The 13,316-nt window shown below is 58.3% G+C and overlaps 1 protein-coding gene across 1 annotated transcript; it reads right to left on the bottom strand.

Moving 5' to 3' along the window:
- Positions 1 to 3,760: 3,760 nt before the first annotated feature.
- Positions 3,761 to 8,334, bottom strand: ATP4B (ATPase H+/K+ transporting subunit beta). Its single transcript, XM_020900625.2, has 7 exons — positions 8,223 to 8,334; positions 7,706 to 7,834; positions 6,679 to 6,792; positions 6,378 to 6,577; positions 5,606 to 5,662; positions 4,344 to 4,442; positions 3,761 to 3,922 (listed from the first exon to the last, which is right to left on the bottom strand). Exons 1-7 carry the CDS (start codon positions 8,332 to 8,334, stop codon positions 3,761 to 3,763), a joined length of 873 nt encoding a protein of 290 aa, XP_020756284.1.
- Between the last annotated feature and the right edge of the window lie 4,982 nt (positions 8,335 to 13,316).

Raw genomic sequence — 13,316 nt, 5'->3', positions numbered from 1 at the left:
AGGGCAGGTCACGTGTGGGTGAGGTTGATTCATGTGTGGGTAAAGACAGGTCACGTGTGGGTGAGGCGGGCCATGTGTGGGTGAGGCAGGCCACGTGTGGGTGAGGTAGGTCACGTGTGGGTGAGGGCAGGTCACATGTGGGTGAGGGCAGGTCGTGTGCAGGGGGGCGGGTCATGTGTGGGTGCAGGTAGGTCACGTGTGGGTGAGGTTGATTCATGTGTGGGTGAAGACAGGTCACGTGTGGCTGAGGCGGGCCATGTGTGGGTGAGGCAGGTCACGTGTGGGTGAGGGCGGGTCACGTGTGGGTGCGGGTAGGTCACGTGTGGGTGAGGTTGATTCATGTGTGGGTGAGGACAGGTTACATGTGGCTGAGGGCAGGTCACGTGTGGGTGCGGGCAGGTCACGTGTGGGTGAGGTTGATTCATGTGTGGGTAAAGACAGGTCACGTGTGGGTGAGGCGGGCCATGTGTGGGTGAGGCAGGCCACGTGTGGGTGAGGTGGGTCACGTGTGGGTGAGGGCAGGTCACATGTGGGTGAGGGCAGGTCGTGTGCAGGGGGGGCGGGTCATGTGTGGGTGCAGGTAGGTCACGTGTGGGTGAGGTTGATTCATGTGTGGGTGAAGACAGGTCACGTGTGGGTGAGGTGGGCCATGTGTGGGTGAGGCAGGTCACGTGTGGGTGAGGGCGGGTCACGTGTGGGTGCGGGTAGGTCACGTGTGGGTGAGGTTGATTCATGTGTGGGTGAGGACAGGTTACATGTGGCTGAGGGCAGGTCACGTGTGGGTGCGGGCAGGTCACGTGTGGGTGAGGTTGATTCATGTGTGGGTAAAGACAGGTCACGTGTGGGTGAGGCAGGCCACGTGTGGGTGAGGTGGGCCACGTGTGGGTGAGGGCAGGTCACATGTGGGTGAGGGCAGGTCGTGTGCAGGGGGGCGGGTCACGTGTGGGTGCAGGTAGGTCACGTGTGGGTGAGGTTGATTCATGTGTGGGTGAAGACAGGTCACGTGTGGGTGAGGCGGGCCATGTGTGGGTGAAGACAGGTCATGTGTGGGTGAGGGCAGGTCACGTGTGGGTGAGGGCAGGTCACGTGTGGGTGAGGTTGATTCATGTGTGGGTGAAGACAGGTCACATGTGGGTGAGGCGGGCCATGTGTGGGTGAGGGCAGGTCGTGTGCAGGGGGGGTGGGTCACGTGTGGGTGCGGGTAGGTCACGTGTGGGTGAGGTTGATTCATGTGTGGGTGAAGACAGGTCACGTGTGGGTGAGGCGGGCCACGTGTGGGTGAGGCGGGCCACGTGTGGGTGAGGCGGGCCACGTGTGGGGGAGGCGGGCCACGTGTGGGGGAGGTGGGCCACGTGTGGGTGAGGACAGGTCACATGTGGGTGAGGGCAAGTCGTGTGCAGGGGAGGCGGGCCACGTGTGGGGGAGGCCGGCCACGTGTGGGTGAGGGCAGGCTGCGTGTGGGGAGGCGGGCCGCGTGTGGGTGCGGGTGGGCCGCGTGGGTGAGGGCGGGCCGCGTGGGTGAGGGCGGGCCACGTGTGGGCGAGGGCGGGCCACGTGTGGGCGAGGGCAGGCCACGTGTGGGCGAGGGTGGGCCGCGTGGGTGAGGGCAGGTCGTGTGCGGGGGGGGGGGGGTCAGGCCGCGTGTGGGCGAGGGCGGGCCGCGTGGGCGAGGGCGGGCCGCGTGGGCGAGGGGCAGGTCGTGTGCGGGGGGGGGGGGGTCAGGCCGCGTGTGGGCGAGGGCGGGCCGCGGGGGCGAGGGCGGGCCACGTGTGGGGAGGGCGGGCCGCGTGGGCGAGGGCAGGCCGCGTGTGGGTGAGGGCGGGCCGCGTGGGCGAGGGCAGGCCGCGTGGGCGAGGGCGGGCCGCGGGGGCGAGGGCGGGCCGCGTGGGTGAGGGCGGACCACGTGTGGGGAGGGCGGGCCATGTGGGCGAGGGCGGGCCGCATGGGCGAGGGCGGGCCGCGTGGGTGAGGGCAGACCACGTGTGCGGGAGGCGGGCCGCGTGTGGGGAGGGTGGGCCGCGTGGGTGAGGGCAGACCACGTGTGGGAGAGGCGGGCCGCGTGGGCGAGGGCAGGCCGCGTGTGGGCGAGGGCGGGCCGCGTGGGTGAGGGCAGACCCGCCGCAGCTGCGTCCCCAGCGTGGTGCTGCTGCTTCTCCAGGGCGCTGCGGAGCTGACGCACGCGGGGGCAGGACTGAGGGTCTGTGGCGGGCGGGGAGCATGGGCAAGGATGTGGCACTGGCATCCTCACCTCACCGCTCTTCCTGGCGGGCACTCGGCCATGGCCTGGTCATCCTGGAGTGCCACACCTCAGGGCTTCCACACCAGCCTCCTTCTGCCCCGTGTCCTTGCGGTGGTGGCCCGTGACCTCTTGCGGTGGTCACAGTTATGAGCTAGTGACTCCTGAGTCTGCAGACAGCATGGCCTGGGGCAACTCGGGCCAAGCCCTGGCTCTGGCGTTAGCGCAGCGGCGGTCCCTGGGGGGTGTTCGCAAGCTCCTGCAAGTGCCCGGCCAGCACCTGAGGCCTCGGTGACGTTGGTACGAGGCCTGGTGGGAGAAGCATCCAGACCCCTGACCCCGGAGCCCAGCCTCCCCTACCCTAGGGGCTGGTCAGCAGCAACTTGACGGGGAGGTCCAGCCTCCTGTCCACGGGCGCCTTGTGGCCAGCCGGAGCCGGGTCTGAGACCGTGTACTTGCCTCCCCAGCCCCCGCAGGGACAGCCCCTCAGCAGCTGGGCCGATCCCCCCAAACCGGGTCAGCAGCCCCATGTCCGGGGTCTGTAGGGGGAGCCTGGGCAAGCTGCCTACTGTGCGTGGGCCCCATCGAGGCCTTGGAGTCATTTGCGGGGTGACTGTACCCTTGACCTCCGACCTCCAGTGTGTCGTGACATCCCCGAGATGGCCTGGTCCCTGACCTGACCTTTCCCAGGTGCTCAGAGTCGCCGCTGCAGGGTCAGCAGAGGACATTCCCAGCGCAGGTCTCCGGTCCCCCGGTTCCTGGGCTTCCTCTGTGGGCTTAGGCTCTGGGTGACAGATAATAGCAGATACGTCGTTGGGACAGAATGTTTTGGTTTTGGGGTTTTCTGAATGGGCTGGGGCCGGAGAGCCCCACCCTGGAGGTTGGAGGGGAGACTGGGCTGGGCGGAAGGCCACTTCTGGGGTCTGGGCTCCACCATGTGGCAACACCCTTCACCCTGGCCGCGACGTTGGGACAGCCCCTCCCAACTTCCCCGACTTGCAGTTGAAAGTGTTATAGAAAGATAATTTTTTAGTTAATTTTAGTTAATTCTTTTCAAGTTAATTCAGCTAACTAAATTTTAGTTCATTAATTTTTTTAGTTTACTCTTCCCTGTCATCACGAAAGACACGACTCTTTTAGGTAGGTTAAGAGTGGATTTAATAAACTTGATTTTTACAGTTTAGGAGTTGTGTTTTTTAAAGCCAATGTCCAGAATGCCTGAAATCCTAAGTCACATTTCTGGTGTCCATAGTCACATGTAGGAACAGTAAGTTATAGCAAGAATGGTGCGGTCCGCGAGGGCGAAGGAGCCCTCCCATGTCTTAGCTGTGCAGCGGCGGCCTTGTGGGCCCCACGTGAGCCCGTTTATCGTGGCCACAAATCTGCCGAAAGGGAAGAGGTCTGATGGGGTCCTGATGGTGCGAGCCTGGCGCGGGGTGGTCTGGTACGGAGCTGCCCCGGTGCTGGGTTCCGCTGGACAAGGCGTCGGGGTCGCCCTGTGCCTAGGGGGCAACCCGGGCCTCTCTACTTCTGGATTGTCAGCTTGAACTCCACCTTCCCCTCGTAGGGGTCATGGGGGTTGTTGAAGGTCACGTGCTCTGCCAGGATCTTGCACACGACAACCACCTCCTTGTTCTTGGGGACATTGAGGAGCTTCGCGGCCACCAGAGGGTTGCTGTAGTGGGGCTGAAGAGACTCCAGTTAGGGTCCCTGTGAGAGGGCGGCCGGGTGCTCGGCACGCAGAGGCAGTGCTCTCACTGAGCTACAGGTGTCTCCTGCTTAGAAGTGAGGAGACCCGGCCCAGAGGGATGGACCCGTGACAAATTCAACTTCAAACTATACCTGATAAAAATTAAACAACACAGAGGATAAAGCAAGAGCTTTGGGGGAAATGATTTTAAGTGGATATGCAGTTGTTCAAGGAGGCCCTTGGAAAGTAAAAGATGAGATTTGATGTCAATTTTGGGTGAGAATGTGAGCTTGGGAGACCCCCAGAGGTTAAGTGGTTAGGGTGGGCTAGGTACAGCCTGGCTTCCTCTCACAGGCAAAAGTCTCTGGCTGTCCCTTCACGAGTGGCGGCTGCTGTCGGGCCCTGGGGCCCACGTACCTGGGCCTTCTTCCCGTAGTAGGGAAAGTAGTGCAGGCTGTAGGAGGCACCGGGCGGGAAGTAGTCCACCTGCAGAGCCGGGGTGTCCCGGTGCTGGTCCTGCGGGTGAGAGGCCGCTGCAGGGAAGGCCGGGCCCGGCACAGGCATGCGCTGCACGCGCGTGTGCGTCCGTGCCTGCTCTGCACACGCGTGTGCCTCTATGCTTGATCTGCACGCGCGTGTGCATCCGTGCCTGCTCTGCACACACGTGTGCCTGTATGCTTGCTCTGCACGTGTGTATCTGTGCATGTTCTGCATGTGTGTGTGCACATGTGCAAAGCAGGTGACTGCACGAGCAGTTGGCATGAACCAGATCTAGGCTGGTATCATCAACCAGGAATCCGTTCATGGTGTAACGTGTTAGTTCATAAGACCCCGGTGACTTACCAAAGTCATACCTTCCAGATTAAACCCTCTTAGGATAAAAGAGGTGACAGGGCTGAGTGTGTGGGGCTGGCAGCCCATGAGACGTGTGGCCCACCTGCTGAGACCAGGGCTGTGTCTGCCTGCTGCGGGGGCCACCCTCGTCCACTGTCAGGGTCTGCGCACAGCCCAATGGACCCCAATCCCGTCTGAGAGCAGGAAGGGGCAATTTGGTGTCCGTTAAAACCTCAAGTCAGCCTGCACATGTGCAGTCAAGGAAGCTAAAAACGGAAAATTGGAACAGGACGCACCCGCGGCCTGGGGGGCTCCACCAAAGTGTGCAGTCACCCTGGTGGGTTGTCCCTGCAGATGGCAAAGAGCTTGGGCCCAGGGCATAACTAGAAAGCAAGCTTTAGAAAATACTCAGTGAAGACAAGTTTAGTTTTACCCATGTTGTACTTTAAAACGCATTTGAGAAAAACTGGACTAAATTAATGGCGATTCTTGGCAGCATGTAAACTCACACTGTTAATCAACGGTGCTGGTGTTAATCAGCATCGTTTTGTAAATAAGCAAACAAAAGGACAAAAGAGGGTGGTGGAAGTGTGTTGGGTTTTCCAAATTGCCACAGACATCCTGAAGTCTGTTGGGGATACACTGTCTCAGATGCTTTTTTGAAGCAAAACAATCACAAGTGCTGGTTTTTCTTACTGGGTTTTCATCCCTACAATAAAAACCACTTAGCATGAAGGTTCCTGCCATCCATGTACCTGGTTTATTAGGCGACCTCTGAGATGTTTTTAGGGGAAACCTGATCAGTGTTTCCCAAACAGGATGGCCGTGGCCTGTGGGTCACTCACCAGGAAGGCGCAGTCCACCCTGGGGGCCGTGCTGTTGCCGGGGAGAAACTTGACGATCTGCAAGGGAGCGGCTGTGAGTGTGGGGGGTGGGGAGGGACTGGGGGTCCTGCTCTGAGGACTCAACAGGTGTGCCCCCTCCTGCTCCAAGCCTGTGGTCTTGGCTGCTGGGTGGCAGAGCCGGATGGTTGGCAGAGCCCAAGCCATGGCCTCCACCTCCCGCACCTGTGCAGCTGGCCCCCTGCGCCTCCCCGCCCCCGCCTGGCTCCGCCTCTGAAAACCCCGGCCCCTGGGTCCCGCTGCTGGTGCCCAGGGCCCAGAGTAGCACCCGCCTCACTCACGGAGACCCCGGCCTTCCTGCTCTGCGTGCCCACCAGGGAACAGACCCTGGCTGGACCGGGCTGAGCGTAGAGCACAGGTCTATGGCCTCTTCCGCCTCTCAGAGAGGAAGGTGAACAGCGTCACCCTGGCCAGACCCCGCGCCCCCGGGTCCCTGTCCGTGCATCGTGGGTGGCCTCCAGAGGTCTGCCGGGTCCTCTCAGCCCATCCCTCAGCGCCTGGCCCCAGCGGTTCTCAGGCACCCTCCCCGTGCTGACCGCCTGGCTTTTCCCAGCCGTCCTGCGCACAGGACTGCCCTGGGCTCCACAGCTCGCCGGTCAAGCAGGTGGCGAGTCCGGGTGGCCGCTTCCTGGTGAGGGCTGCAGGCTCCCTAGCCAGCCTGGGGCCTGCAGGGATGGGGGGCGGGGGCCCTTCTCCCCTTTGACCCCACACTCACTCTGTTCATCTTGATAATGAAGCATGGCTTTCCCTCTGCAAAACCGAAGGTGGGGTCCGGCTGGCCGGAGCAGTTCTGCAGCATGTCCGCTGTGAACTTGCAGGAGAACTTGGTGTGGTTCGGGGCCAGGAAGTGCTCCTGGAAGAAGTACCTCTCGGACGTGCAGTTGATGCTGTCCTCCTGGGCTGCGGGCGAGTAGCCTGCGGGGGACACACCTGTGGTCCTGCCGGAGCAACAGCCCACGCCCCACCCAGGTCCTTAGGAAAGGAGAGTGGAGACCGAGGCCTGGGTCACACCTTACCCGCCAGGAAGTGCCGCAGCGCCTGTGTGAGCCCTGTCCAGGTCCTGTTGTCAGACACATTGTAGGAGATGTCCAGGCCTTTGTCCCCGTAGGTGTCTGGCCTCAAGGTCACCCCTGGAGAGAGGACACAATGCCTGGGGCTTGGCTGCATGTTTAGGCTGCGTGCTGTCCTGCTGGCCTGGCCGAGGGGTGGCAGCGCTCAGGATGCTGGGACCCAGCACTTCGAAGGTCCCCGCCCTCTCCCAGTGCCCCCAGGAAGGCCCGGGGCTCTGCACAGTCGCCAGGGGGCTGATCAGTTGCACGAGGCCTGGTTAGGCCCCTGGGCTCCCTCTGCAAGAGGCCCGCCCCTTACCCTGCCTGCCAGTCTGTGGGCTTGAGACAAACTCTATCATAGTGTGGTTTCAAGCGTGTAGTCTACTACATCCTGTTCTGAGATTGCATTGAGATCCTCCATGTCTGATCTGTTTGTTGATTCTAAAGATTGACCCCAGCTGTCACGAGGGTTTGTGGACAAAGCTCTGAGGGTGGTGGGCCCGCCCCCTCCAGGCACAGCCCAGCACCGCTGTTGGGTGGTCTTGGATTATTTTCTTCCTCGGGAAGCACGAAGGACGCAGGGGTGACAAACACTGAGTCGCTGGGCTGGGAAAGCTGAGCTTTCTTCAGCCCCCTTCCCGCCTCTCTGTTTTCTGTCTGCCCTCAGCCTGGGTCAGCAGGCTGCATGCGGAGGTCTTGGTCCAGATGCTGTCCCCAGGCTTCAGAGGGGCTGCCCGCCTGTCCCCTGCCGGCGCGTCTCCCCAGTGCTTCCCCCTGTTTGGGCACCGCCTCAGCCCCATCACACGGGGAGCGGCCGCCCCCTTAGATGAGACTCCAGCCCTGGGTCTGCTGGCCTCCTTTTGGCGAGGAGGCGAGGGTCCCGCGGGAGAGCGGCCTTGGTGCTGGACGGCCGCCCCCGCCTCCTGGTCCCGTGGTGCCCGTGCCTCCACATCCTCCCCAAGGGGTCAGCGGAGCTGGGCCCGCCGCCAGTTACCTGGTGACTTGAGCTGGTCCTGGTAGTCGGGTGTGTAGGGGTCGATGGTGCACATAAGCACGTAGATGCAGAGAGCAAAGATGCCTGTCATGACCACGTAGAAGGCCACGTAGTAGAGGCTGATCCACACTGCGGGCAGAGGCGGGCCAAGAGCTGGGTCACTGGGAGCATGCATGCGTTCACCGTGTCACCTCTGGGTTGGCACTCCACCTGCTTCCGGAACATTCTCACCCCAATAACCCCGCCCCCCTTCACTTAAAACTCTTCTTAAAAATTACAGTTTTGGGAAAATAGCTTTAAACCGGCTGCTCTGAAATCCAGGGCCGAGCCTCTGGGGCCTGTCCTCAGCTGCCCCCCGCTCTCGAGTGCCCGGGGTCAAGGGTGTCAGGGCCTGGGCAGGCCTTTGGGGTTGGCCGGCGGGGATGGGAGGCTGGGGGGGCTTTGTCTGGACCCCAGGACCGCTACCCCTCATAGCCACGGGGCGGCCCCTGCCCTCCCCCGGGCCCCGCGCACGGACCCCAGCGGGACAGTGTGCGGCCCAGCATCTGCCCGGTGTCCGGGTTCCAGCAGTAGCGCTGGAATTCCTCCATCCGCTGTCCGCATGACTTCTTCTCCTGCAGCGCCGCCATCGCTGACCGCTGCTGCTAGGGTTGCGGGGAGACTGCGTGCCTGGCTTTTAAGGTCTCCTCCTGGGAGCCCAAGGGCACCGCGGCGCCCAGCCCAGGGAGGCCCCGGCAGGTGTTATCGGGCCTGCCGTAAGGTGCCCTCCGCCGCCTCCCCGGGCATGTTGGGGCAGCGCCTCCACTGCCAGCCCCTCCTCGTGTGTGCCCTTGCAGGAACTTTATCTGCTCTGATAACAAGCGATCAAGGAGACCAGCAGGCGCTCGGGAGGGGCTGGCAGGAGAGCAGGTCAGCAAGGCCTGGACCCGGGGCCCAGCCATAGCCGACAGGCTTGAGCTGAAGGGGCAGGAGCCTGAGGTTGTGGCGAGCAATGGCAGGGGTCCCGGAGGGGCGGGAGCCGGGTTCTCCTGTCACTGTCACTGCTGCAATGGGCTAGCCAAGCTCAGTGGTGCCCCGGGAGGCGGGCTGGGGCTCAGGGGTCCCAATACTTGAGCGCAGGTTGGGTGACGACTCCCGTGCTGCCCTGAGAGCCACAGAGGGGTCCACCGCCCTGCAGGAGACGTGCTTTTCAGACTGAATGATGCCAGGCCCCGGGCATGCTGTTCAAAGACAGGTTCTGACACACACAGGCCCGGTGGGCCGGGAGCTCCCAGGCGCCTCGCCTGTGGCTGCAGGACCATGGCCATACCTGGGCAGCAGACACACCACCTGGAGCCACGTCCAAGTTGCCTGGGGAGCCTTGGTGGCCTCTGACACCAGTTCCACCCCCGAATTTCTGAGCTAGCTGACCTGCGGGTGGCCTGAGTGTCTGGACCACCCCCCAGACCCCTGCAGTGTATGGTCAGAACCAAGAAGCCTTGGTGGTCTACATAGCCGGGGCCGTGACCTTTGCTCCCCGGGGAGCAGACACGCTCAGGGATGTGACACCACCTCCACGATGAGGCAGAAGAAGTGACGCCAGGCACGGGTGATGGACCACAGGCCCCTCACGGACACCACGTCCGAACTGGCTGGGTTGACGGGGATCGCACAAAGCTCTAGCTGTCCATCCACTGTCCACTGTCACACTCACTCTGAGGGACCCACAGGGTCAAATCAGGTTTCTTCCAGGGAAAAAATTATGCAAAACTCTCCAGTTATTATGCCATTTTCTTTAGGATGATTTAGAGTTTGTCAGCAAGATGATAAAAATTCATGTGGAATTGTAGCATTTTAGCTTGGACTCATAATTTCTTGGGTTTCTTAATGGGCAGATCCTAGGCGCTTTCCTTCACACTGTTCACACTCACAGCTTTGGAACTTCAGGGCTGTAGAAATGCAGAGTGTGGCCTCGGGCGTCGGTCTCACTGTCCACGCCCTTGGAGCTGGGATCCTAAGCGAGGAGGCTCGAGGCGCAGGGCAGCAGCTGCTGGACACAGACTCTGTGCCGCCCTGGCCTGGGAGTGCAACGCTCTGGGGCTTTGTCTTGGGACTGAACCTTCCACACTTAGACTCTGAATTCCCACAAGTGTGAGCGTGTGTGCTGAGCCGCACACGCGTTACCACAATGACCTTCGTGGGACATGTGTCTATGGCAGTGGTGGTGGTGGGGCACTGGGAGAGGGCAGCTTCCTGCCCAGCATGCCTGTGGGACCACTTAGCAGATGACCCCTGGAAAGGGTGCGCCCCGGACCATGTGGGGCTCAGCCCAGGTTCCCACCTGGGGGCCGTAAGGGGCGGGAGCCACCCCGTCCCCTGCTGCCGAGGGGTCTGAGGAGCCAGCGGAAACTGAGGGCTGGACGATAGGAAGATGCCCAGGTGTCAGCGGGTGATCACTGATCAGAGAAAGACCCGGGCAGATCTCAAAAGGAATCAAGGCAGGAGAGTCAATACGTGTCAAGACTGGGGTGACAGAGGCTGGAATCATCAACAGGCAGTGAAGCTGCCACAGTGAAAATGCTTCAGTGAGCAGCTGTGAATGCGCTTGAAACAAATGGGAAAAGAGAAGTAGGAAGTTTAAAGAAAGAAACCAAAGATACAGAGAAGAACCAAGTGGAAATTTTAGATTTAAAAAATACAGAAGCCAGACTAAACAGCTCAAAGAAGGTATTCCTCAGCAGAGGGGAGGGGAGAGGGGGAAGAATCAGTGACATGGAAGGAAAAAAAAAAAGAAGTCTCCAGGTTTGAACAAATGGAGAGAAACTAGAACAAGGAAAAATTGTGCAGAGCTCGGTGCCCAGCCGTGGTAAAGACTGAGGCCCGAGTCATCGGGGTCCTGCAAGGGCAGAAGGAAGGGGGCTGAGGAGTAAACCTTCAGACCTAAGAAGCTGAGAGAACCGCTAATAGGCACCCCCAACCCATGCCACGTTGCAATCAATCTTCTGGATATCAAAGACACACAAGACACTCTAGAAAGCAACTGCTGGAAACAGAAAGGGATTGCTTGGGTGTTAATCTGGTGAAACATGTGCAGGACTTTCATACTGAAAACCACATACTGACAATGAGACAAAAACCTACGTAAATGGAGACACATATTGTGTTCACAGGTTGGAAGACTCTACACAGATGTCAACACTCCCCAAACTGATACAGTGTTTTAGCACAATTTCTATCAACATCCAAGCAAGATCTTTTTTTGTATCTAGGGATAAGGCTACTCTAAAATTTATTTAGAAAGACCAAGGAACTAGAAAAGTTAAATACTTTATTTTTTATTTGGAATACTTATATTTTTGGAAAATATTTTAAAAATGAAAAATAAGGTAGGAAGACTTGGTCTACTCAATTTCAAGGCTCATGATATAAACACAGTCATCAAGACAGTGAGGGACAAAGGGACGGAGACCAATAAACACAATAGTAAACTCAGAAGTGCATTCACACATATGCACCCACAGGTTTTGACAACAGTGCCAAAGAAGTTCACCGAAGCAAAGATGACCTTTTTAACACATGGAGCTGGAGCAACTGAACGTCCAATAACCCTGACCTAGCTAAAAGCTTGCAAAAAAATTAACTCAAAATGGTCATGGATTTACATGTAAAAGTATAAAACTTTTAGAAAAAAAATTGTGAGAAAATCTTTAAGAACTAGGGTTAGACAGAGAGTTCTTAGACTTAACACCAAAATCACAATCTGTAAAAGAAAGAAACTGAAAAATTGGACCTCAAATACAACAGCAGGAAAGCAAACAGTCCAGTTAGAATATGGTCAAAGGATGTGAAGAGATATTTCACCAAAGAGGATTCGTAGATGGGAAATAAACTCTTGGATAAATGTTCAACATAAGTGGCCAGGAAGGAAATGCAAATTACAACCCCAGTGGGGTACCACCTATCACGAGAGCTGAAATAAAGAAGAGCGACAACTCCAAACGCTGGTGAGGATGCTGAGAAACTGGGTCACTCATGTGTTGCTGGTGGGAATGTAAAATAGTAGTTGTTCAGCCGCTAAGTCCTGTCTGACTCTCTGCGACTCCCTGGACTGCCCCACACCAGGCTTCTCCGTCCTTCACTATCTCTCAGAGTTTGCTCAAACTCATGTCCATTGTGTTGGTGACGTTATCCAACCATCTCATCCTATGCCATCTGGGGAAAAGTTTGCCAGTTTCTTAAAAAATTAAACATGCAAATATTGCAAGTACCACATGACCCAGCAACATTCTTAGGCATTAATCCCAGAGAAATTGAATTTTATATCTGCAAGGATATCTGTATGTTTATAGCAGCTTTATTTATGATAGCCCAAACTGGAATCAACCTAGATGTCCTTCAACGAGTGAATGATTAAGCTAGCCACGGTCCGCCCACACCGTGGAATAGCACTCAGCAGTCCTACGGGTGCGGCTAGCCACCTGCTTGCCTCCAGGGAGTCACGCTGAGTGAAAAGAGCCAGTCCCCAAAGTTGCATAACTTGTGACTCCACTCATGTGGACTTGTTGTTTCTCAGCTGCTGAACTGTGTCTTTCTCTTTGAGACCCCATGGACTGCAACGTAGAACATTCTTAAAATGGCAGCTTTATGGAGATGGAGACCAGCTGAGTGGTTTTCAGGGTTCAGGACGGTGTCAGGGAGGGAAGGGGGTGGTTGTCTATAAAAGGGGGCCATGTGATGTCAGGGGTCCTGAGTGCTGGCCGAGTCCACGTTGGTATACATGCTTCAACCCTGTGCTAAGTGGGGGAGATGCCGTCAGTGGGTGAGGGGGGGAGGGCATGGGGGTCTCTGCATTTCTTCTTATAACTGCACGTGAGTCTGCAGTCACTCTGAATAAAAGCTTTAATTTTGGAAAAGGGCCCGATGAGTTTGGGAAGCTCTGTGTACTTGACTCCTCTCAGAGACGGGTTTGCTCTCCAGTCCCTAAGTCCCGTGATAAACACATTTAAGGAGGGAGCTCAGAGTTCATCCAGCGGGCTTCGCTGTCCTCAGACCGTGCCTCTCGGGCTGTGTCCTGACCTCAGGCCCAGGCCCACCAAAGCAGATCCTTCTTTCTCCCGGTGATCTGAGTGCCTGGCGCCACTGGGAGGCTCCGGTGCAGGACACAGAATAAGAAGCACTGAAGAAGGGACTCAGGCCCATACATGTGCGGGGGTTGCTGCCCCATCCGATCCCTGGCGGGTTGAAGAAAAGGTAAGAAGGGGTTGAAGCGGTCAGCCCAAGGTCACCTGCCAGGAAGTGCTGGGCTGGACGTGCCAACCCTCCTTCTCTGTCACAAGTCCTCTTTTCTGCCTCCCCAGATGCTGCAGAGTCCGTCGTCTCTCCCACCCCTGCAGAGTCTCCCTGCCCTCTGGAGCCCTGTCCTTCCACTGTGAGTCCGGTTACCTGATGTCTTCTCCTGGGGTGTTCTGTGTTTCTGTGGCCCTTCACTTCTCCCTTTAAACTGTCACCAACCCCCATCACATCCTTGGCATTCTTTTCCTTACTGTAGGTACTGAGCACCTACTGCCTACTAGAACAAGACCAACAAGGCTGTACCGAGGTGAGCCCCAGGTGTGCCCAGGTGTGTCCCAGG

The sequence above is a fragment of the Odocoileus virginianus genome, chromosome 8, assembly GCF_023699985.2.
Source record: "Odocoileus virginianus isolate 20LAN1187 ecotype Illinois chromosome 8, Ovbor_1.2, whole genome shotgun sequence".
Lineage (NCBI taxonomy): Eukaryota > Metazoa > Chordata > Mammalia > Artiodactyla > Cervidae > Odocoileus > Odocoileus virginianus.
The sequence above is the reverse complement of the archived record's forward strand: the minus strand, read 5'-3'. Positions and strand labels throughout refer to the sequence as shown.